General features: G+C 38.0%; 2 protein-coding genes across 2 annotated transcripts; both read left to right on the top strand.

The window, feature by feature from the left end:
- Window positions 1–466: 466 nt before the first annotated feature.
- On the top strand, window positions 467–14365 carry LOC102707068 (subtilisin-like protease SBT3.9). The gene is made up of 10 exons (XM_006662850.2): window positions 467–595; window positions 709–800; window positions 4443–4540; window positions 5570–5725; window positions 8573–9201; window positions 9629–9699; window positions 9854–10102; window positions 11664–11790; window positions 12933–13131; window positions 13617–14365. Exons 1-10 carry the CDS (start codon window positions 485–487, stop codon window positions 14165–14167), a joined length of 2283 nt encoding a protein of 760 aa, XP_006662913.1. The 5' UTR covers window positions 467–484; the 3' UTR covers window positions 14168–14365.
- Window positions 14366–17266: 2901 nt separating this feature from the next.
- Window positions 17267–26161, top strand: LOC102711843 (disease resistance protein RGA5-like). Its single transcript, XM_040528801.1, has 5 exons — window positions 17267–19147; window positions 22191–22255; window positions 22471–23292; window positions 23500–25581; window positions 26133–26161. Exons 1-4 carry the CDS (start codon window positions 17267–17269, stop codon window positions 25514–25516), a joined length of 4785 nt encoding a protein of 1594 aa, XP_040384735.1. The 3' UTR covers window positions 25517–25581; window positions 26133–26161.
- Window positions 26162–26579: the final 418 nt, after the last annotated feature.

Below are 26579 nucleotides of genomic sequence, written 5' to 3'. Positions count from 1 at the left end.
GTTAGTACCACTGTGATAACACGGCTAATGCACCCATAGCAAATAGACAAATTAGCCTGTTGATTTCTGAATGGTTTTATGCTTAGAACATTCAGAACTCAGTCCTAAGTTTCCACAGAGAAAAAGACTGGAATTGAAGTGTATCCAATCATGTTCAAACATCTACAAACAACTGCCTGATGTGCCGGGGATAATGCACCATTAATTTAAGCAGAGGTGACACATGTTAGCTAGCTATCTATGTGGTTGCAGCAGATCACAACAGGGTTGTTATCAATGTGTTCAACGGTTGACCAGCTTGAAAAAAATGACATTGTTATCCTCTCTGAAGTTTCACCGAAAATGATACATCAGGATTTATCAGCAGTTTCTTAGAACGCCAACCATGAATGAATAATTCTGAATGATCAGGTATAAAAAGGTGTCTCAGCCTGAAGATGGCACAGCAGAACTTACTACAGCAAAAGTCACAGAAACAGAAGACATGGGTTTCTTTGTGAGTGCTCCAACTGCATGTGCTCTCATCTTTGCTGCGATCTTGGCTTTGCATGGACCTTGTTTCGCTTCGCCTGAAGCATCAGGAGAAGCGAAAGAGGTAAGAGTTTGTAGAAAATTCAGTCAGATTACTCTTAGAACATGATACTAATTAAGTAGCATGTGTAGAGAGAGGTTAACTGAAGAACTGATGAATCCAAGTGCCGGTTGCAGTTGTACATCGTCTACCTGGGGGAGAGGCAACATGAAGATGCTGATCTTGTCACTGCCTCACACCACACCATGCTGGCTTCACTTCTCGGCAGGTAAGTCAAAAACAAATTAAAAGCAGTGCAGGACAACTGTTCGATCATCTTCAGTTTGTAGTTCAAAAGGCTTCAAATTCAAAAGTTGGACAAGACCACAAGACACTATATTTTAGTTCTTGTTCAAGCCATCGTCATCATCAATAGGTTTTGTTCGTGTAGCTGTTGTTGTGGCTCGATCTACTTAGGCAAATTTTCCTATACGAAACCTGTGTAACTTTTCAGTGGACATCACAAAAATATGACTGGATGACATCTCTAAAAAACTATGCTAGAGGACACCACAACCATTATTTTATTAATTTTTATCTAGTTGGTACCAAAAAAAAAAGAGAATGCCTCATGCTACAAGTTTTGACCTAGTTCTGGAGGGAAGATGAAATATCACGTACGATAGCAATATATATGCTTGGATGGTAAATAAAGAGTTGCATAATGTATTACAATTTTTTCAAAGAGATTATTTTACAAATGAAGAATATTTGTGTATGTAAATACTATTTTCAAAATAGATTACGTTACTTTCAGTGCTATAGAAATGACATACCCTATAATACACACACGCTAACATATATCCGGGAATACCGCGTACCCTGTTAACTACCATGGGTATCATCACACTCCAAAAGAGGTACGATCAAATAGGAGATTTGTAGATTTGTACTCGGACATGACATATTAACTAGTTGGATCCAGGTACAATCACTGAATCACACCTACCTAGTTGTGCTCTGCAAGGTTTTCCCCTTATTCCTACTTGGAGAAGAGGGGATGAGATTCTGCGGTATAAATGCATAAACCTTCTAGGAAGGGAGGTCAAGTCGCATGACAAACACAATTCACTCAAGATCAGGTCTCCTGGAGCAACCTTGTCAATAGCCACCACATCCAATCTTGTCGACTTCAACGACATTTAGCTATAGGGTAGTCTAAACAAGTAGATAGTTTCTAGTCTTATAATTGTGTGCTTCTCGTTGAGTCATATAAAGACAAAACTGGCTTTGGCCAACTGGAGTCGACTTCAATAAAATTGTTCTCTGCCTTTTCATATCCCAAGGCATTTGTCATCCAATTTACAAAAATCTAAAGTAATAATTGCTCAGGAATTGAATTCCTTCTGAGAGACAAACGGGGGGGGGGGGGGGTGGGGGAAGAGGCAAAGATGAAGTCTTTGTCTGATGGAGAGAGAGTATAAAGTTGCAGAACTCATCGAAATCTATGATTTATATAAAGTTTATTTCATACGACTTGGTATAAAAATGTTATCAATTGTTATAGAACAGAACCATGATTAAATTTTTTTTCTTATCTATGCTCCTGTATGTAACGGTTCATCTAACTACGGCTGCGTACGTTGTAGATAGTTTTGGGGTAAGTTATCCGGTGTGAAAAACATAGTACTAGATTAGTACATCATTAATTAATTATAAAAAATAAAAATAGATTAATATATTATTTTTAAGCAACTTTTTTATAGAAAATTTTCGTAAAAAATACACAGTTTAGCGGTCTAGGAAGTGTGCGTCATAGATAACTTATCATTTATAACAGGTCGTGGCTGTAACCCATTACAGATTATCTATGACGCTACACAACTATGACCCCATACCTGTGGTCCTGTGGACAGATATATTGTCCCCCATACATAGGTAGGAGTATATCTCAAACAAGGTTTTAATTAACCCGTTAGAAAAAAAATCATTCGTGATAGGTCGTGTTGACTCGTCACGAATCTGTAGCGGTGGATATTCTTATTTTTGGCATCAACTTATTTGCATGTGTATGATATGATCTATATATGATGTGGTCGAACTATATTTTAGCTTGGCCATTAGGGCATCCCCAATAGCTCATCTAAATTTGGTTATCCATATTTTCATTTGGATGACGATCTAAAACATTTTTATCCTTCATATCTTTTTGTACTCTAGCAGATCATCTATATATGACATCCTCTATATCTATTTGTAGGATTGGAGAGAGAACATCTAAATATAGAGTTTCTCTCTTAATATGGATGACATCTAAAAATAGATGATGAGATAGATGTTCTGCTGGAGCTCAACTTTTATTCTTCATCCTCTATTTCTAGGATGGAGGATAGGATTGATGAGCTGTTGGAGATACTCTTAGTTTTGTTCTGATCTTGTACGATGTAGACCAATGACAATGGGAACAGCTCTAGTACTTCACTACCATTCCTGTGCTACAAAACTGAGCTGGAAAAATAATGCAGAATAGCACTCCATGGTCTACACATGCTTTTCATGCTAGAGTTGGTTTTGTCATCCTAAAATTGTAGTCATAAATTTGGCTTGATGGTAATTAGTCTTAGTCATCCGAGAAGTATACTTTACTAAATTTTGAGCTAGCTATAGAAACCACTGGCATAATGTTGTATCCTGAAGACCATCAACCACAGAATATATATAATAAAATTATCTATCGTGTACAATGGTGAATAAGCTAGCCTTAGACGACATATAAGCAATCAAGAAATAAGTTGCCAGTAAAATTTCCATGTATGTTGTTCATGTTTTAAAGGCAAATGTTAAAAAAATAACGATTAAAAAACCACATAATCAACTATAATTAAGTTTTTAAATTCAAATTTTGGCAATGACATTCTCTCTCGAGAAAATCCAAGAAATCCTATTTCACAAGCACTAAAATTTTAAAAAATACCACCAATAAGCGCCTAATCTTAAAAAATGTCATTGACAAGTATGTTCCTTCAAATACCATCGTATGAGTGGCATTGTCCCAAAAATACCATGTTCGTTAGGATTCTATTAGCAGCCATTGATTAAGTGCTACAAGACCAGTGATGTGTTAATTTAATAGGGCGTGATAGAGGGAACCTTGACAGCAATAGCATTTCAGAGACAAAGTCGCTTGTACTATGATGTTTTACGGAGCTCACACTCATTGATGATATTTCTTTGACTTGGACGTTTGTCAATGACAAATTTTGGATTCTCACAATTTTTTTGAAGTATTACTTAAGCTATTGTTAGTTACTTTTGTTCTTCCTTGTCTTTTTTAGTTTTGCAGTTCCCGTCTAACCTTTTTTTTCTTATTTTCTGCAGCTTAATATCATTTGCTTGTTTTAAACAAAACTAATCCCTTGGCTAAATAAACAGAGATCAGATCTTACATTATCATTTGATATTTATAGGAGAAAATTTCACATAAATACACATAATTTGATTAAACTGTCGCAAAGCTAAATATTTAAGTAGATGTTTCACCAAACTACAAATGATGTATAAAAAGCACATCTGGGCCCAAATCTGTACAAAAACCCTTGTGCCTTGTCCTCAGTTTGCATCCCCATATAAGTTCTATCCTACAGACAAAAATACACTATATAAACATTGATACTACAGTCAAAATACTATTTATTGGAAAGTTTCCTTTTACTAAATCTATATAAATATGAAGTTTTCTGATATTATCTTACTAAATCCATAGTTCTGTGATACTCCATCTTAAATTTACATAGTTTCATTAAAAAAAATGGTGCAAACGCTATAGTTATATGACACACCACTTTAAATTGGTTGTTTTGTTAAAGTTTGATCAAAGTATATTAGTATTCTGAAATGTTTCATTTTTAACATTCCTTCTTTATATATGCAGCAAGGAATTGGCTTCCGAATCCATTGTCTACAGCTATAAGCATGGATTTTCAGGCTTTTCTGCAATGCTCACTGAATCGCAAGCAAGAAACATCAGAGGTAACAAAATGATCTAAATTAGTTATTACATTTTCTTTTCAAAATATAAGGATGTTAAAACATTCTCTTTTAGTTATTTAGTGGACAATTTTTGAATTGTGGATTGATTAGTTATTTTCCAAAGCATCTGATTAGCTCTTAAATAATTAGAATGATTGAAATAATAAGAATCAGTGCGTAAATACTTATATTAGAGTAGGTACAATAACAGACTATAAATCAGCTATAAACATATTTTAAGGGCATAAGAGAGGAGAAGGAAGATCAGTGAGCTGCAGATTTGTAGCCAGCTGCAGTACGAACTTCAAGACATAATGTGTGTATGATAGGTAGGACATAATAGTATATGTTTCGTAGATAGCTATTTTATGAATTAACTATTAGATTGACTATATATGAATTAGAGCTAGTAATTGGTATACTATTGAACTTGCTTTTATGGTACATATTTTCAATCCTAGAAATGTTTATATTTTGAGACAAAGTCCGAAACAATCTACTCCCTCCATTTTCAATAGATAACATCATTCACTTTTTCAGGTTGACCATTTGCATGTGTTAGTCAAAATTTTAATGTAGTATACAACAATATGAGTTATGCTTGAAGTTACTTTAATGATAAAACAAGTCACAATAAAATAAACAATGATTACTTAAATTTATTGAAATAAGACATGGTTAAATGTCATGCTAAAGTCAACCGAATTTTATTAAAAAAAAATTGGAGGCTATAGGTGCTTAATTAACTGCTACACACATAGGCCGATATATAAAATACTCTTTGTTTTATATTACAAGTCACTCTAGTTTTAGTTTTCATAAGTCAACCCTCTCTTTAAGTATAGTTTCATTAGATCACCATTGAATATATTCTTATAGCATTTATTTTTTTAGATTGCAAATATATCTATATCTTTCTACAAACTTGATAAAATTTGAAAAGCTAGGTTTTGAATTAAGACAAACCTAGAGTTAGCTATAACTGTCCTAAAGAGAATAACCATAAATTAATTAATCTTGAGCATACAGGGCTGCCTGGAGTTGTGAGTGTGTGGATGAACCAGATGCATACCATGGTCACAACTCGTAGCTGGGACTTCATGGGGCTGCCCTATAATCAGAAAAACGGACTGCTGGCAGATGCCAACATGGGAGATGGGATCATCATCGGAGTTATTGATTCAGGTCTGAAAGTGAACTTTTGTACCTCCACTTGGCTCCACAAAAAAATTAGTGCAAAATTTTGTTACCTTAGATATATTTAGGTATATTGTACTTTAACATACTAAATGTTTATACTGAAAAATATGGTATCTCATTATACTTTTTTAAAGACAGTAAAAAAACTCTTTAGTAAATCCTTGACACCGTACCAAGCATGCTGTACCACTACTTTTCAAAGATGGTAAAAAAATCTTTAGGCTACCTTTAGAAAAATGTTTTTAGGGGATTTATTTTCAAAATTAAAAATTTAAAAACTAATAAAATATCGCCTACTTATCACCGTGAATATGGTCTTGTACTATACAAAGTGAATATGTATCATCTGCTATATATTGCCTCGGTTCCACATGATAATTTTTCTCTCCTATATTCATATATATGCAAATAAATCTAGAGAAAAATATATACATGGATCAATGGATGAATCTAGCAAACCATCTTACAATATTAAATAGAGAGAGCATTACACCAGAATCATTTAGCATATATGTTTTGAGAATTTGTGAAAATGATGTTCAAATTTTTCATAACATGAGCTTTCCTAATACGGCAGTTACGTAACTTTTTTTTAGTTTATACTCCATACTAAATAATTTAGTGTAAATTTGTGAAATTATATGCCGTGCTTAAATTATATTTAATGAAAAAAATTCACATTAATAAGACGAATGGATACATGTTATTTACAAAAGTCAAAAACAAGATCTTTTGATTTAAAATTGTATAATGATTGATTTAAAAAAGTCAAAGCGGCTTGTATTTTACCAAAGGGAGCAATGACCATCCTTGTTTAATGCAACTATAGAGAAAAATGAAAACATAGGGTTCATAATAATTTTTTTTTGGAGAAAAGTAGTAAGTATTTTGCGAAACTATACCCAGTTTTACAGAGTAGTGTAAGTGGTTTATAATATAAAAGCACATGAAAACAGCAACTGGAGTCAAGCATGATGTATATGAATTTGGTTTCAGCTTCAAATCTAAAATATTAAGTAGGTGTACATGCACAATGCCAGAGCACTGGTGCTGTTGCACTAGATATTTTACAGTAAAAAAATGTTGTAGTGATTAAAAATTAATATTTCTACTATAGCGTGTGTATAGCGTGTGACGGTAGAAGATGATCTAGAGCCCTCCATCTTAGAGTGATCACTAATATTCATCCAATTTCGCAACACCGTGCAAGCCATTATTGTCTAATACCATAGTATATAAATCCTTTCCCACCACAGCCACCTAAAGAAAAACATTATTTGTTTGTTCATCTATTGCTCTCTTGGTACGTGCTCCTAAGCTGTATGCAACTTTTTTTATAGAAAAAGTTCATGTATTGATTGCATGTAATAAATACAAAACATAAAAATGATATATTAAATATTGTTCGACAACCTAATAGATAATCAATTGTACAACTTGTATGTTTAGCTCTCTGCCCTAATCCAATACCAGAGCCTAGGTGTGGCAATGAGTCTAATTTTTTCGCATATAAAATTTAAGGATTTAAGTTTAAAATTGATTGAAAATAAAATTTTATATAGTTTTAAGGTAAATTTTTTTAAGAATTAATTAGGGCAGTAAAAAAAAAATGACATTGTCACGTTTCCACTCCTAGCGGCGCCTTGAGGAGCAGAGCTATGGGGCTCGACGGCGAGCGAAGGGTAGTGGCATCAAGCAGCGGGGCTCGACAGCAAACGGCGGCGCTCAAAGATTTGGAGCTGCGAGGCAGGCCGGCGGTAGCCGTATGTGAGGGCAGCCGGTGTAGGGGGGAGTTGGAGGCGAGGAGGCAACGACCCGGCGGGAGGGTGGTTGGATCCAGGCGGTCCAACGACGGTGGCGGGGAGGAGGAGGGAGAGGAGACGGTGGGCGAACTCCTCCTCCTTCCTCCATGGCGGGGCGGTTTTCTTGGTATGGGGCTTGAAGGGAGGTGGAAGATCGTACAGCTCATCGATCGTGGATTTCGTTCTTTGTCTTAGCCGCATCCACACAAGGTGTTCGATGGATTGTCTGAAGGAGGTACAGGTGTGAGGTAGCCCGGACCTTGCGTCAAGGAAAGCGAAATGGAGATGGTGGCAGCGGGAAGACGGAAGATGTAAAGGGGATTGAGAAGGTGGAAGAGGCTATGAGCAGGAAAGGGTGAGAAAGTCTCCCCGCAGTACTAGATTGATCATGGCTCGCAGCACTTTTCTTTACCATCCCCTTATTGTTTTTCACATGAGCAGAACAGATGTTTTGCAAGCAAGGAGGCAAAAAGTAGTGATAATCCTATGGTATTGCCCATGATTTCATCTACTTGTGATGATATTTTCCTACTTACACTTCATTGTGATAGTGCTACACAACCAATGTGCTTTTCCCTGAATTTTAGCATCGCAAAACCTAACATTTTTTTGGTAAAAATTATAACAGCAGACAAGAAAACTATCATTTCTAAGGTGAGCTATGTTTTCTTTTTGAGATGAATTGTACAAGGTTATTTGTAAGGTGAGCAATTTGTTTTCTTTTTGATATGCACTGTACAAGGTTACAATGATTTCATCTGCTTTGTCTGCCTTCAAATGGCAAATATATAAATGATAATTGGAAACACAAAGTTACACAGTAATTTGAGCTGATATATATATGTTATCCCATTATCCCATTGTACATGAGGAATATTTAGGCTGCCTTCAGATGATCATTTAACAAGAACACTAAATCCTAATGAAAAAAGTACACACACAATGATATATTTATCCTATCTCTTAATTGAGTTATCTGATGAAATCTTTCAGTTCATGGTACAAATTGTCATTCTTTTCTGCCTTGTAGGTATCTGGCCAGAGTCACCAAGCTTTGATGACACTGGCTATGCTCCTCCTGCTGCGAAATGGAAGGGGATTTGCCAATCGGGCATGTCCTTCAGTGCTAAGAACTGCAACAGAAAGATCATTGGTGCAAGATGGTATGCTGACGTTGTTAACAAAAGCCAACTTGAAGCTGAATTCCTGTCCCCCAGAGATTTTAATGGCCATGGCACCCATGTGGCCTCAACAGCGGCTGGCAATGTTGTCCACAACATTAGCCTTTATGGTCTGGCATCCGGTGTTGCACAGGGTGGTGCCCCGAAAGCTCGCATTGCTGTCTACAAGGCTTGCTGGAGCGTCGCTGCACCACCGGCCGCTGCAACGTGCAGCGAGGCAGCCGTGATCAAGGCAATAGATGATGCCATACATGATGGAGTTGACATCCTGTCACTCTCCATACTCAGCTTAACAGGGCACATTCCAGCATTTCATGCGGTTGCGAAGGGCATACCGGTGATATATGCAGCTGGGAATTATGGGCCATATGCCCAGACAGTATACAATGTTGCTCCATGGCTGTTAACGGTTGCAGCATCGACGATGGATCGGCTGTTCCCTACTGCTGTCACCCTTGGAGATGGACAAACGATTGTGGTATTTATTTTCTTCCACGTTTTGAAAGGAAAACTTGTATAAAATTTATAGAGGAATCCTTATATGTAATGATTTTAAGGATCACACAGGTTGCATTAATGATCTCGAGCAAGGAACTCTGTTTTCTGTATCACTAGATCATAGGGGCAGTTGGGCACATCTATTTATCAGTCTTATATTAAATTAAATTCAGAATCATCCTGCATCAAAAGAGAAGGCATTATGTCTATGATGCTGTTAAGAAATACTAAGTTTACAATAACACTTTCCATTAAAAACTAGAATAATTCCAAACACTGTACCCACATGTTTGTATGCAATTCTAAATTTGTAATTAGCTATGTGCTTACATAGATTACTATATTCACTTTCAAGTTCTAATGCATGCATGTCAGTTGGCATGATTCCACTTTCTCAATGTTTACAGGGGCAATCCTTATTTGTGGCAACAGGAAAAGCAAATCATTTTCACAAGCTCAAGCTCTATGTTAATGACATGTATGCTTGTACTATATGTTCTTCAGTTTTCCTAGCTGCATTACCTTTTCTGTTTTTGCTTAATTTTAGTAATTTGGAGTTACTGTTTGTCATGCCTTAATATGTAGTGAAACTTTAGCATAACTTTCTATTTAAATGGCTCATAAATTTGCAGGTGTAATTTGACTATTGCAAATAGTACAGATATGGAGGGGAACATCATCCTTTGCTTTAATGTCAACTCTGTTTTCACTCCCACACAATTGCTTAACTTAGCATCTGCAGTGATAAAAAATGGAGGGGAAGGATTTATTTTCACACAGCAAAGTAGTGACTTTCTTGCTCCTTGGCAGTTTCTCGCTTTAACCATCCCATGTGTTGCTGTTGATTCAGAGGTTGCCTTCAAGATTTCTGAATATTTCAGGTATGTATAAGGTCTAGATTTTTATATGCATGCTTTACACATGCAATTTGTTGTTTGTTGAAAAGCTGGAAGAGGCCACAGCCCACAGGAATATATAACATTATTTTAAAAACACGGGGCAACAATGAGCATGTGAAAGCTTGTGGTTAAGTCATAATTGCTGATACCAAAGTTGTCCTCATACTATGAAACGGGTGCTTGATATTCGTTTCCTCCATCCAGTAAAAATATAAGGATTGAACGTATGTGCAATGCTCTCCGATCAGCCAATCGGACCTGATCTCCATTGCACCAATCAGGTTGATTAGATCAATTAATTGAGGCTGATTGGTACAGTACTACAATCTATGCAGTGTACTAGTGTGCAACATAAAATGAATAATAGAGGAATTATTTGATGGTTAGATGGTACTTATCTTTGAGCTTTGTTGTCTGAGGTGCCCATAACTCTAGATTCCAGTCCCGTACTCCATATTTCTAAGAGACTAAAATTCTAGTCCCATACTCCATACCAAAATTCTAATAGACTAAAGACTGCCTAGGCTGACCCATAACTCCAAAGTCACATGTTGATCGGTTGATTGCCACCCCTTCCGGTCGCCCAATTGATCGGACCTAATTGCTAGCTAATTGGACGATCAGGTTTCTGATAAGCCTGATCGTTTCGAATGGCCTTATTGAGGTCACGGGACTGATCAGCCTGATTAATTGCGATTAATCAGACGATCGGATAACATCGCGTATGTCTCTTAAATAAAGAAATGGGTGTTGTTTGTAATGATCCCTTGGACCATAGCAAGTAAAATCTGCCAAATCAAGTTTCATGCATGCAACAATGGTTTGTTGTAGAGAAAAAGGATACTAGAATTAGGAATAAACTTAAATCTTATTTTCTTAATTTATGATCTTTGCAGAATTTACATGTTGATTAATAATTTCAAGGACTTTTGCCTTTTCGATTCCATTCGGACGTTGAGTGCAATTGTATTGTCAATCCCATATACCAACAAAATTTTTGTAACAAATCAAATTATTCCCCTAAATTTGTGGGATTGCTTCTACTGCTGAACTCTGTAGCATTGTTCATATGAAACTAGAATCAATTGAAATTTTAGAATGAAAGTTACAAAATATAAGTTCCATTTTTGATGAATCATTACATTCTTGAGCACTTTTCTAAATGAAGAACGTGTTCCTGGGCAGAGCTATATGGGTTAACTTTATTTCATTGCATTTTGAAAGTTTTATTTGGATGTCCCAATTAAATAAATCAAAATAGACTTTATTGAGCAAAAGCATATCACAGTGAGAAAAAAAGGCGACAAGTGGATATATCATTGGTTAGAGAATAAGAGCACATAAATAAAGTTATGAGATATTACATTTCTTTTGTAATATATATAAGGCAAAACCCAGCAAAAGTCTTTTTTCTAAACATATACTCGCTCTGTCCCAAAATTTGAACTAGAAAGGTGAACTTATTTTGGGATGGAGGAAGTACATGCATGTTCGCTAAATCAATTGATTTTGTTCAATTCTCCTTTTTTTTTTTTCTTGACAGCACAGCTCAGAACCCACGGGCAAAGATTTCACTAAGTCAAACAACAACTGGAAGAGGAATTCCTGCTCCAAAGATTGCTGCTTTCTCATCTAGGGGCCCAAGCTTCATCTATCCTACAGTTCTCAAGGTATATATATGAGATTGTGCTTAACTAGTTTTCTGATATGAATAACCATAAAGAACAAACAGTTCCATATTTGTGCTTTGCTTTGGCACAAGCGGTTCACCTATATTGTTTTCCTCTGGACACATCATTGTACTTCAGAATTCCTACATCAATATTTTACCATGGAATGTGCCTTTTGTTACATTTGTATCGTTGCAGCATTCATCTTAGACGTTGCTGTAAAAACTACTGAACAAATTTGGTACAACGATATAAGGAATAGAAAACTACAGATTCAAAAATTTTCTATAATGATATAAGGAAAAACAATCTACTTTGATAATTTAGTGAGTGAATGTTGTAAATTTATCAGGTAATCAGATGAATAGTTTTGGACAATATACAGACTACCACCTGTATGCTTTGAGGTGCAAGTGGCCAGTTCGACTAAAGAGCTCATTATCTCATGAATGATTTGTAATTACCACGCTTGAACTCTTCAAGAAAAGTTGCTAAACTCTTAAAACCGTAATTATCGAATGAAGGTAGGTACAGATAGACATTGTATGTCATGGCACATGGTACTAATCTGGGACAATTACAAATTTACCACTGGTTTGAAATATTATTGCAAAACTACCACTAGAAAATTGTAAAATACCACTAGAACTGTCATTCGAGTGGCATCCATGCAATTTAGAAAAAACGAGTGGCAAATTTGCAAATGCCCCTACATTTATTGATACCGCTGGACCCAAATATCAGACATTTCTACGAGCCCATTATAGGATTAATTTACTTCCATATTCACCTAAATCAAGCTATGGAAAACTAATCCCATTTATACAATACACATGAGCCAATTTTGCTGTGATCTATTGAGCCAAGGGCCCAAGGCATTACATCCACATCAAATGCTTTACTTGGCCCCCTTCAATTGTCTAAACACCCAACATGAGAGTAACCTTACAATTTCTGTACTGCACACATGAGAGTACTATTTTTTCCGTGTTGCTTATATATTATTTTTCATGATACAACAACAAATCGTGTAAACGCTTTTTGTTTATTTCACTTTTAATTTGAATGGAAATAATATAGTTCAATATTTTTAGTATGTCAATGCAATTAATTTTTGTAATGTATTTGTATACTCCAAACAGCCTGATATTGCTGCACCTGGGGTGAATATTTTAGCAGCAGCACCACAGGTTGGCATTTACAAAGAACTGGGGCTCCCCTATTTCTTTGATTCAGGGACATCAATGTCTTGCCCACATGTATCCGGCATCGTGGCCTTGCTCAAGTCAGTCCACCCAGACTGGTCACCTGCTGCTCTTAAATCAGCAATCATGACAACCGGTAAGTAGGCCACTAATTGATATCAGTACATTAGGAAGTAATTTGATATAAAGTGAAGTAACTATTCAATAGGGCGTCCGGGGGCCGTGCGAGATGGGTGACCGCACAGGGCCCCCAAAAATTATAGGCCCCAAGACTTATAAAGTATACTAACTATATGTAATAGTTTTAGGTTTTTTAATTAGAAATCAGTTTAAATTGTCTTGTATAACAAGTATATATCAACAGTTTAGTTCTTCAAGATTTTATTCCACAAGAAAATAAAGGTCTGGTCTAAATTCTAAATTTCTTGAAGTGTCATGAGTGTTTTTCCAATACAACCATTGCATAAGCGTCATTAGTTTTGTGTTCTGATACTCGATATTAGGCCTCTACTTAGTGCTTTGAACTAGGTCTCACATTTCACGGGACACCGCTGACTATTCAACACCACATTTTTGTTAATGGAGATCCCAGTTTCTCAATAATAGTGAACTTCTGTGCAGCACACATTACGGATAACAATGGTCTCCCGCTGATAGCTGATGGAACCCCAAACAAGATCGCAGATCCTTTCGATTACGGAGCTGGCTTTGTTAATCCGACTCAGGCAAGCGACCCTGGACTTGTATATGACATCGATCCTTCGGATTACCAAATGTTATTCAACTGCATGATCGGGTCAAATGCAAATAGCAGCTGCACAACAATTGAACGCTCTTTATCTGACCTTAATCTCCCATCAATTGCCATTCCCAATCTCAAGACATCACAAACATTATCAAGGACAGTCACCAACGTGGGCCAACCTGATGCAGTGTATAAAGCATTTCTTCAACCTCCTGCTGGCGTTGACATGCTAGTTGAACCTACGATGTTAGTGTTTGATAAAGCCACGAGGTCACAGTCTTTCAAGGTAACATTGAAGGCAAAGCGAAGATTCCAAGGCGACTATACGTTTGGTAATCTGGCTTGGCATGATGGAAGCAGCCATTGGGTCCGTATCCCGATTGCTGTTCGTGTTGTAATCGAAGATTTCTATTCGACCGTGTCCTGAACCATAGCTATATATAGGCTTGTGAACAAAACATGATGTATGTATTGGGTAAGCATGCACTTTTAGTTTGTTTATGTTTCTGTTGTGGGAATAACAGTAAGATGGCAACTATTATTGTCTACTAGGATTTCATTTATGAGAATAAAGATATAGTTGTGTATTTTTTAATACTAATATTATGTGTTTTTCACATTAATATGTTGGTGGAACCTATTGAATCAAATCGATGGTGATTATTCCTTTTCTTTGCCAGCTAGTAGCAAAGCAGTTTTCGCTTGTACCACTGTTTCGAGAGCTTCATCAGTGCATTACTGTGCAGTAAGTTATGTCCTGGTGTGATATTAAGTTTAAGAAATTCGTGTGTTTGGAAAAAGGTAGACAGGTAAAGCCGTTAAAGAAGTGAATGGTGGATGCAACTACACAAATGCATATAAAAGTTATTTTCCAAAATACAACCAGTGTCACATCATCTAATAAATTTTGGCCTCGGATTCAATAGAGGACAAAAAAGGGTGGATTAGTATTAACTGTTGGATCATGGTTGCTAAAGAACAATTATTTAGGTTTCTGGAGATGGAGCTGCTAAAGGAAAGATGAAAGAGAAAAAGAAGCTAAAAAAAGAGGTTTCTATTGTGAAGCCCGTTCGTGATTAATTTTCTGATTATAAATTCCATGTAATATTGTACTTTTTCAGCTACATTTGAAATTAGTAAAAACCGTTCAGGAAAGAAGTGGAGCCCATTACCTTGAATTTTGAGAACCCACTGTTCCTTCCTCGAACCAGGGTATGTTTTAGCAGCGTGCACGAAATCACTACCAATAGGAATGAGATCAAGGTCGCGTTCCGCTCCCCAATGAGTTAACTTATCTGTCTTGTTTTCCGCACTTACGTTTCTCAAACTGCTAAACAGTGTATTTTTAAAATATTTCTATAGAAAAGTTATTTCAAAAATCATATTAATCTATTTTATATTTTTTAATAATCAATTAATCATGTACTAATCAATTACTACGTTTTTCGTGTCATGGTTACAGACCCTCCAAACGAACGCGGCCCAAATCTTCTTATTCCTTTATTAATTTGATTTTTCTTAATTGATTTAAAATTAGGAGGTTAAGAGCATCCCCAACAGCTCTCCTGTGTCAATAGAATATCTATTATTTTTTTATTTTTAGATATCATCTATATCAAAAGAGAGAAACTCTATATTAGATATTCTCTTCATTCTCCAAAGAGATATGGATAATGTCATATATGAATGATCTTCTGGTGTATAAAGAGATACGAAGGATGAAACTGCTTTAGATAATCATCATATGGATGATCAAATTTAAATAAGCTATTGGTGATACTCTGAGATGTCAGTAATGTTGGTATCCAAAGCGTTCCCAAAAGTAAAAGTGCCATTTGTTTTAAGAATGAAAGGGAAGTCTGTGAACAAACAAAACACAGCTAGTACACTGCCATCGTCTTTAGCTTTTTCCCTTTCGCTTATGTGAGCAAGGACTACTCCAATGTCGACCTCTGTGACCTGCTCCTTCATGATCCCTCTTTTCTCTCTCGTTCAGTCGCCGGAGGAGCGCCGCCGGCGAGCGGAGTGTCGGCGCACCACTCCTGATTCGTCGTCACACTTTTGCTTGGTCAGGTCTGCTTGTTCTTCGTTCTCACACTCTTCTTCTGTTCTCTGCTGCTTCTTGGCGGCCAGCACAAGTTGGTGATCTGCTCTCTGAAAATAAGAAGAGGGAAAAAAACCTTATTCGAGCTGTCGTTTTCTTGCTGAAATTAGCTGCTTCTACTTCTAATTGTGGAGTTGCTAACCATGCTCTGAATATTTTTATGGGTACTTGTCTGATACCGACTTCTGCTTTGAAATATTAAGTTTTGGAGTAAGTGTTAGTTTGTTATACTGAATGAAAAAAAAAACAAAATCGATATTCTTCCATCTTGCCAATATCATCTTGTCCCTGGCTATTTGCATCCTAGGATAGTAGCATGCAATCTAAAGATGGGTACCTGAACTTGGTTTTAACACAATAAGGCCGGTGCACAACTTCAGAAGGATGTAAACAGACATAAATTTGGGTAAAAAACAGTGAGGAAAGGTAATAAGGATATTGTTAGCCCTTACATTCTGGAAGATAATATTTAACTTTCATAAAGGATTCTTTCCTTATGCTCTAAGGAAACCAAATTTCCACACACACACACAAACTTTTTGTAAGTAGCAGATGCCCTGCTGGTTTTCCTTCAAAAAGACCAAACCAGCATGATTTATGCAGAACTACAAAATAATTTTGAGAAACTGTACCATTATCTATTTTTATATTACACTCCAGAAATATTATTGACATTTGATTTTTTTGAACCATAGTAATCTAGATTTTACTTTTAAAAATCATCTAGACACACTTTTAAAATACATCCACACATAGTTTGTTTTATTTCGTGATTTGTAGTATTTTGTAAATTAATTGTTCTTCAATTTTATAATTTTGTTTTTATACTGTCATATCTATTGTGCTATATCTTCAGAACATTTATCAAGCATACATTTTATAAGATTCCCCCGTGCATTTCGAGGCCGGCAAAGCTAGTGTGTCAATTTTACTACAATGCATTGATTAATTGCATACAATCTGTATGGTAGGGACTTCAATACACAATTCTTTTGCAATGGAGGGATAAAAGATTTTGGTTTGTTGGCAACATCAATAGAAATGCTGATTCAAAATGTAGATGGACTTCTAACAACCTATATATGTATAAAATTCCAAGTTCAATATACTCAACGCCAAGCGTAATAAAATGAGAGAAGACTGAAAACAATAAACAAGGTTAAACGATGGAGAATTAAAGGTTTCAACTTACCTGTTATACGAACCCAAATCAATAGCTTTCGAGGGAAAAATCGAAATTAAATAGCGATGATTTCCCTTTTGACTCTCTCTTAATTTTCTTATTATTGCTGGTATGATTACAATGGAAAACACGTAGTTGCACACACAAGAATCCATAAGCAACAAACTGACAACATATATTCATGTTACAACTTGTAAGCAGGCATTGGAGAGATGCAGAGTACAAGTGCCAACTAGAACATGGCTTCAACAATGGGTGGTTTGGTGCAATTATGGAACGAGTGGGAAATCCAGTTAGTGGTGCTCCTCAGCTTCATTTTGCAAATCTTCCTCTTTGTCACCGGCAGCATCAGACGGTATAACATCAACATATTTCTCAGACTTGTCATATGGTTAGCCTATGTGGGGGCAGACATGGTTGCAGTATATGCCCTTGGCCTTATCTCCCGAAATGTTCAGAGTGCCAATACATCAGATGGATCTGGTAGGAGCAGCAACAGATTAGCATTCTTCTGGGTACCTTTCCTCCTCATCCACCTCGGTGGGCAGGACACCATGACAGCTTTCTCCATTGAGGACAACAACCTATGGTTGAGGCACCTGCTGAACTTGTCCATCCAAGTCTACCTTGCCTTGTACGCCTTTTGGAAATCGACAGGTCGGCACAGCTTGCAGCTTTTAGCTCCAGCCATTCTTGTGTTTCATGCTGGGATAATCAGATATGGAGAGAGGACATGGGCACTCAAGTGCGGTAGCCGAGATGGCCTGAAAGAAACAAGTTGGCAATTGCCAAAACTGAATGTTGAGATTGACAAGGGAAGCTATCTTGACACAATCTGCTATGTTCTAAAATCAATCCTTTGTGTGCACGACCTCTTTTCAGGACGCACCATCTCGCAAATGAAAGAGCGTCATGTCTTCAGGTTCCAAGGAGATAGGCCCCTAGAGCAGGTATCCAAGTTGCTGGAGGTTGAGCTTGCCATGATGTATGATGATCTGTACACCAAGGCCATGGTTCTTCGGATAAGGAGTGGTTTTATACTCCGGTGCATCAGCCATGTCTTTATGATTGCTGCATTTGTGCTTTTCCTAACTGCATGCAGCAAACAACAATACAACAGAGCTGACATTGCAATCACCTATGTGTTATTCATCGGCGGTTTTGTTCTTGATGTTTGCTCTATCTTCCTTGTTGCCATGTCACCATGGACTTGGGCATTCTTCAGAGCTCAAAATTGCCATAGGCTAGCCCACATATCCTGGTTAATTCTGTGTAGTCATATTGGTTGGCCAGAGAAGAGGCCACTGTGGTCAAATTCCATGGGACAGTTCAGCTTCTTGAGCTCCTGCATAGGATTTGACGAGCCAAGGTCATCATCCAAAATGTTGACTATCCTAAGAAAGATGCTGAATGCAGTCAACAAGAAGCTCTGGTTCAGAAAGATATGGCACACCAAGCATGCCAAGGTGAACAAGGATATCATGGAGAACGTCGTGACATGGGTGAGACGTCTTGCTCGCGAAGAGTTTACGAGGATTATACAGGAGCAAAACTGGGTAAATCTTCAACCTATTATCAATTGCACGCTGAACATTCCTGCTAATTCATTTGGTAATAACATTGTTCTCCTGCATATATACACTGACCTGCATTTGCGAAAACAACCTGACTTAAATGTCATTGGTAGCGAGGCAACATCAACCAGTACCGCTGATATCATGGACACATGCAGAAAGATATCCAATTACATAGCCTACCTCTTGGTTATGCAGCCTTCCATGTTGCCACTGAGTGGTTCTGCACAGGACACGATAGCATCATTCTATGAGAAGATCATCAACAAAGGCAGCAGAAAACAGGATGTTCTGGGGACTTGTTACCAGCTAGTGGAAGATCACCTGGAGTTTGGTTATGAGGAATGCCTCACAGAGCAGGAGGAGCCTCGGGCATGGCTCGAGACGCTGGTGGAGATTAGAGATATGTGGATGAGGCTTCTCATTTATGTTGCTGGCAAGTGCCAAGTGGAGCTGCACGCTCAGCAGCTAGGCAGAGGAGGAGAGCTCCTCACCTTCGTCTGGTTGCTCATGGTGCATCATGACATTGGAGCTGTTGCCCAGCAGGTTGACTTGATAACTAGTAGTAAAACGATGTCAGGGAACTTTTTTGCATTCTATTGTCCTAAAGAATTAGCAGAACAATCGACTGCATAGGTACCTCGTAGCTTGTTAGGCATATTGATTAGTTCATTGCTTGCTTATTGGAGGAAGCTGTACGTTTTGGATCTATTCGGTACTTGACTGATTTTGAAAAGTATTTTTCTTTTCACATGCTTTCCCTTCTTTGTTTACTGAAGAATCGCCTAGCTAGCTGAAAATTTCTTTGGAATCAATATTGCAAGGACACCCATCCAGTCAGTTTCATCCATGCTTGTATCTTCCTCCAAAGCAGCGTTGACAAGGGGCATTCTACATGCATATGAGGCACAATTTCATTAGCTTGACCACATAAGACAAAAATCTGACTCTGCATGAAAAGTTGCACAAAGATTATATAATTATTGTCAGTTGCTGCTTTCCAAATGATCTTTCTGACTTAAGCACCAGATGTTCCATGGATTTGGAATATACTATATGCCAATTTGACCAAATACTCTCCATTTACCATTTAATCATGCCATCCGCATATTATGTAAGCTCAGTCCATGCTACCTGCAACCAAAGATTGTAAAACTCCTGCATTTCAATTAGAATTGAGTGTTTCTTTCCTTTAGGCTAGCAGGCTTGGCGCCTTTAAATAGGCTGTTAGACAGAGGTTTTGGAATCAACAAAGATCAATCTTATTGCTAGTCTCTCTTCTACTCTAAATCTCTCCCTTTCACCATTGATCACGGGAAGAAACCTCCTGCGGCTGCTACCGGCCAAGGCTACGAGTTATGTAGCCGAGGTCCTACTATCCTTGGGCCTAACCCCTTGACATGAACACTGGCTGAAGCTTATGCTATGAAGTCAGATTGACAAAGTCAAAGGACTTTACTATGCGATTTGATGAAAGAAGCTGATGTGTTTATCTCGTAGTTACCAAACCATGTGCTTCGTACACAGGAAATTGTCATGCAATCGTCAGATTCTTTATGAATACACATTGCCATGTTGATTAAGTCTCAACAAAGGTACTTACGAAAGGTAATAAGAACAATACAATTATATTCTAAAAACTGTCTACTTATCTCATCAATTGGTAATTGTTAACTCAAAACTATCACCAGTGAATGCTAAGTATCCTAAAGTTTTACTTTGTGTGACTGTGAAGTGTACAATGACAAGGAACATTCTATGCATATTAGATACTGTTTAGATTTCTCAGAATCTAACGCTGTATGCAATAATTGAAGTTATGAACCATTACAATATTTTAAAAATTAAAGAGCAACAATTTGTTCAATGTAGAACTATTCAATAACTTTGTCCTGACTAAGGGTGAGTTTGCTTGGAATGAGAAGGGGAAAAAAATCCACTCATTTTCTGTGAGCACAATTCTCAAACTGTTAAACAGTGCATTTTTGAAAAAAAAATGAAAAAGTTGATTTAAAAAATCATATTAACCATTTTTCAAGTTTGGAATAGCTAATACTTATATATCATTCACAAATGAGATACCTCATTATACGTGATCTTCTACTTCTTTCCTCGCTCTCAAACTCACCCTAAGTTAGTAAGCCTGGTTTTATTTAATTTATTAACCCCTTCATGCTGTCCTACATATGTTCCTGCCACTGTCAGGGCAGTTTTCTGCATTCCATTCCTAAAGAATCAGAGCAACAGACTCCAAAGATAGCTCAACCATTTCACACATCATTAGATGGGCCATAGATTTCTTGCGAGGTCTGTTGGATGGTCGCCCTACTCATTTCTCTCTTACCATGCTAGGCAAGATGGTGGTATCATCACATTAACTGAGGTTCTCAGCTGTCACCCTTAGGTGCAGGAGTTGTGGGACATTTTGCTGAGTTGTGATGTGAACCCTCCTTATAGGGGACCTGCTTCCTTTTTTTTTTTGTTTTTAAAGAATGGCACGAACTCAGACTTGCATCAAATAGAAGAGACTTCAATATAAGGGCTAATTAGAAATATCAACAGTGCAATTAAAAACAACATAAAAACCACACCTAAAACAAACAATTAACAACAGGAAAAACAAACATAGGTGATGATCAGCAGTTTACCTGTCATTTTCCTTGGTTAGCCTTCATTGAAAGATATCATCTTGAATTGACCGGATCACCTGCTCAAGACAATGACAATCATGTTAAAAAAAATGATTATTCCATTCATTCGAACAAGCATAAATAAGAATGCCATAAAAAATTATGAAGTATGCTTCCTATACTTGATTATGGAAGAGTTACCAAGCTGCCTAAAAATTCCTTGCAATCCATACAGTAATGACACAAATCCAGGCAGTTTTATCCATGTCTGTAAGTTCCCCCAAAGGTGCTTTGACAAGGGGCAGTCTACAGACAGATGTGGCACAGTTTCATTTGCTTGACCACATAAGACACAAACCTGATCAGTCTGCTGTTAGAATTTTGCTAAGCATGAAAAGCCATACAGAGACTTTGCACTTATTCTCGGTTGCCACTTTTCAAATAAACTCTTTATCTTAACCAACATAGGCTCCATGGAATTGGATGTTATTTGCCGATTTGGCCAAATACTCCCCGTTTATCATCCATTGCCAGGTAATCATGCCGTCTGTATGATGTGTAAGCTCAGTCAAGGTACGTTACCTGCAACCAAATAATGTAACCTCTTGCCTTTCAACATCACACATCTTCTATGGTGAATTCTAAAGTTGTTCACTGAGGTGGGTTTTGGATGTTGCCATTCCATGTTGAACCAAGTTCAAGTCTATCCAACATTGGATAAAGCTTATACTCTGGTGTATCCCTAGTATAAAACTCAGGTTGACTTTATTATGTGCAATTGGATGAAAAGGGCTGATGCCTGGACAGGAAATTGACCTGAAAGCATTACTTTTGACGACTGCACGCTGCGTTGTTGATTTGGTCTCTAAGCAACAGTATGTAATTTTTAACTAAAAACTACTACCAGTGTGTGCTAAGTATCGTAATGTTTTACTATGTGTGACTCAGTGACTGTGAAGTGCATTCAGAAGAACATTGAGCATGTCATGTTAGACATGGGTTGGATTTCTCAAATTCCAATGCTGTAATCTATAAACATATAGTAATTGAAGGTCAAAACTGTGGTATTTGTGTGCTAGCAGCAGGCTACAGGCAAGGTGATATAAATCCTAAAGAGGAGGGCTGATGATGGATTATATGCTCAAACACCACCCTCAGCTCATTTCTCCCTCTGCAAACCGCCCCCCACCCCCCTCTCTTCCCAAACCATCCTCCTCGACGAGAGCTTGCTTGATACAGACTGTGTGAACATATGGTGAGCATTACAACAGGTGTTGTGAGCCTTGTACTCGAGAAGATCTCCACCCTGATAGAGAAGGAGTACAGTAAGCTGAAGGGCGTGCGCGATGAGATCCTCTCACTCAAGGATGAGCTAAGCAGCATGAACGCTCTCCTCCTGAAGTTGTCAGATATTGAAGACCTTGATGTTCAGGTGAAGGAATGGAGGAACCAAATCCGAGAGCTGTCCTATGATATCGAGGATTGCATTGACAACTTCATGCACCAAGTTGGTAGCAGCTCCAACAACTCTGATATGAAATGTTTCTGCAGAAAGATCATTCACCAGGTGAGGGCACTTGGAGCTTGTCATGCCATCGCAAACAACATACTGAAGCTGAAGGCTCGTGTTGATAGTGCAAGTGAGCGACGGATGAGGTACAACTTTGATGGGGTCATCTCAAGTTCTAGTGCTGCTGCACCTGCCGACCCTCGATTACCAGCACTGTATGCAGAAGTAGAAAGCTTAGTTGGTATTGATGAACCAACCAATGATATGATCAAGTGGTTAACAGAAGGAGGTGACTCAGTACAAAAGCTAAAGGTGGTATCGATTTGGGGACCTGGAGGTTTAGGCAAGACCACTCTTGCCCGTCAAGTATATGATAAAATTGCAAGGCAATTTGATTACCGAGCGTTTGTGTCAGTATCCCAGAAACCTGATATGAGAAAAATATTCAGAAATATACTAACTAGTCTTACTGGGGTGGAGCACGTAGGCATTGAAGCATGGGATGAAGAGCTGCTCATCAATAAACTGAGGGATTTCATCGATGGTAAAAGGTATTACATACGTGTACTGTTCTACATGAAAGTCTTGCTAAAATAGCCATTTTCTGACCTAAACAGTCTTACTAAAACAGTTAATTATTTTTTTCTCGAAAACACACAGTTAATTAATAACCATACTGATCCTTGAATAATATATACCTCAACCATGTACGACTGTAGTTTTACTAATATATGCTTCCATGGTAAAATGCATAATAGGTACTTTATTGTAATCGATGATATCTGGAGTACCACAGACTGGCAAACAATCAGATGTGTTTTGCTGGACAGTAACATTGGCAGTAGAGTATTAACCACGACACAAATCAGTTATGTAGCAGAATCATGTTGTCTTTCTGACCAAGATAAAGTTTTTGAAATGAAACATCTAAGTGCCATTCATGCTGAAAAGTTATTTCTCAAAAGAATATTTGGATCAGGAGACAATTGCCCTCCACACTTAAAAGAGGTGTCAGATGACATATTAAGAAGATGTGGTGGTTTACCGTTAGCTATCATCACTATGGCCAGTTTGTTGGTGAATAAACCACAAACAGAAGAACAATGGGAGAAGTATCGAGATTCTATTGTTGAAAATGATCCAATTGTGAAAAAGATGCAAGAAATCCTCTCTCTTAGTTATACTGACCTTCCTCATCATCTTAAGACATGCTTACTATACCTCAGTACATTTCCAGAAGATTTCATAATAGAAAGGGATCGACTAATAAGGAGATGGATAGCTGAAGGTTTCATTGCTACAGAAGGTGGACGCAGCCTAGAGGATGTTGGTGAACATTATTTTAACGAACTAATTAGCAGGAGCTTGATACAAGTAGTTGGAATCAAATATGATGATCGATCTAACACTTGCCGAGTACATGACATGGTTCTTGATCTTATTGTGTCCAAGTCAATTGAAGAAAACTTTATAACATTTATTGGTTATCAGAATCGTGTGTGCGGACTACAAGATAAGGTTCGTCGGTTGTCCCTTAAGTGTCATCATCGAGATGGTCATGCAAGGCCTTCAACAAGGGATGTTTCTTGTGCCCGTTCATTCACTGTTTATGGGTCGACTAATCATATGCCACCTATTTCAGAGTTTCAGTCTTTGCGTGTGATTAACATAGAAAATAATGATACATTGGACAATCATTACCTTAATGGTATAGGAAGATTGTTTCAGTTGAAATATTTAAGGCTCATTGAAGTAAGCATCAGTAAACTTCCTGAGGAAATAGGTGAACTACAACAATTGGTGACATTAGAGCTAGAACATACTAAGATAAAAGAATTACCCAAAGGTATTACTCGGCTTAAGAATCTGGTGTTTTTACGTGCTGATTACAAGAGCCTGCCCAAAGGAATTGGAAACATGAAGGCTTTGCAGAAACTTTCCTGGGTAAAAGTTAATAGTACTGCCCCTTCGGTAACATTGCAAGAAATGGGCGATTTAACTGAATTAAGATATCTTGATTTGAGTTGGTGTATTGATGATATGTACAGTGGCATGAAAAGTTATACGGAAAGTTTTGTTTCATCCATCATTAGACTGTGCCAGCACAAGCTTCAGTATCTACGTATCCGATCTGATGTTAGTAAAGGATGCTCTCTCAAATTCATGTTGGATTCTTGGTCGTCGCCTCCCCATCTCCTTCAGAAGTTTGACATGTTCACAGACTACTATTTTCCTAGAATTCCAGAGTGGATGGCCTCTCTGTCTAAAATCACCTTCCTAGACATTAGTGTTAATCCTGTGGGAAAGGACACTCTGAGGATTCTTGGTAACTTCCGTTCCCTGAATGCTCTCAGGCTATGGACAAAAACAGTAGCCTCCAAGGGAGAATTTATCGTACGTAACATTGGATTCCCATGTTTGGAAGAATTCTACTTTGGTTTTTGGAGGGTTCAGATGGGGCCAATAACATTTGAGGTTGGGGCCATGCCCAAGCTTAAAAAGTTCCTTTTTGATATAAAAGCGCAAGGAGCAGGCCCTCCATCTGGAGATTTTGATATAAGCATTCACCACATCTCTTCCCTTAAGTATCTCCGTGTTGGTATAGATTGTAGAGAAGCAAGAGCTTGTGAGGTTGAGGTTACAGAGGCCGCGGTCAGGAATGCCACCAGTGTCCTTCACAACAATCTCCATATTGAAATTGAAAGACACTGGCCAGGACAGATGGTAAAAGACGAGACGGGAAGCACAGATGATCATGAACAAGACAGGTCTTAAGACATATTAGGAAGAGGCAGTCGATGGAAAGATCATTCAAGACAAGCGAGAAAATTCTAGGATGTGTAAGTACACATAGCCTTTTCATGAATAGCTGACACAAAGTGCATCTTATTTAATTATTTTATATTATTCCAAATATGAAGAACTGAAACCAGCATGACAATGCTGTATTGGTTAATGCATATAGTAACATGAAAATCTCAACTACAAATGATCTGTGAGCATAAATCTGCATGCATGATTTCTATAAATCTAATATAGATATTTAAGAAGCCATTGATACTTAAAGGTTTATAAGTTTGACCGGATTCATGTCCAAGTCCAACTCTACAGTTATTTGTGACTGGAGGAACTATATCTTATACATAATCACAATGCTTCTCATTATTTTCCACCAATCATAATCTAACTAATATATTTGTACCTAATTCCCCATTGCCCATTTTGATCCCTGGTACTGAAGAAATGCATTGCATTTCAGATTTCTACTAGAACATTTCAGATATTTAAGAAACTGGATTGAAATGTAAACTGTCCTGTTTAGGATAATCTGCCCTTTTCTTTCAAAACAATATCGAACAAAAATTGTGGTTACTCTAGTGCTTACCAGCAGAGATGACTGCGATTGGTCAGCGGTGAGAGGCATAACTGCGGAAGGATCTGGCGGCCGGCGGGCGGAGACGGCGTGGATGTGGTCGGCAGTTGGGGAAGTTGCCGCCGGTGGAGAGCCGGGGAGGCGGCGATGGAGCCGGCAGCGATCGAAGGGAGCAGCCAATCAGGCGGGGGTTGGGGGGCGCGACGGAGGCAGCGAGGGGATGAGGGGCTAGGCGGCCGCGGCAGCGCCCGCGAGGAGGGCGGCGGCCACCGACGGCGGCGGAGTGGCCGGCGGCGACTTCGGTTCGCTCGACCAGCATTCCAGCAAGTCCCGCAATGGGCTGGAATTCTTCTACCTGCGCTAGGCTATTGCTCGGGCTGGGCTTTGGGCTTTTGCTCGGGCCTCCGAAAGGGGGGAAATTTTGGGATTGGGCCGAGTCTTGGGCCCACACCAATTGCATGGGTT

The sequence above is a fragment of the Oryza brachyantha genome, chromosome 11 (genome assembly GCF_000231095.2).
Source record: "Oryza brachyantha chromosome 11, ObraRS2, whole genome shotgun sequence".
Classification (NCBI taxonomy): domain Eukaryota; kingdom Viridiplantae; phylum Streptophyta; class Magnoliopsida; order Poales; family Poaceae; genus Oryza; species Oryza brachyantha.
This window is presented reverse-complemented; position numbering and strand designations above follow the sequence as displayed.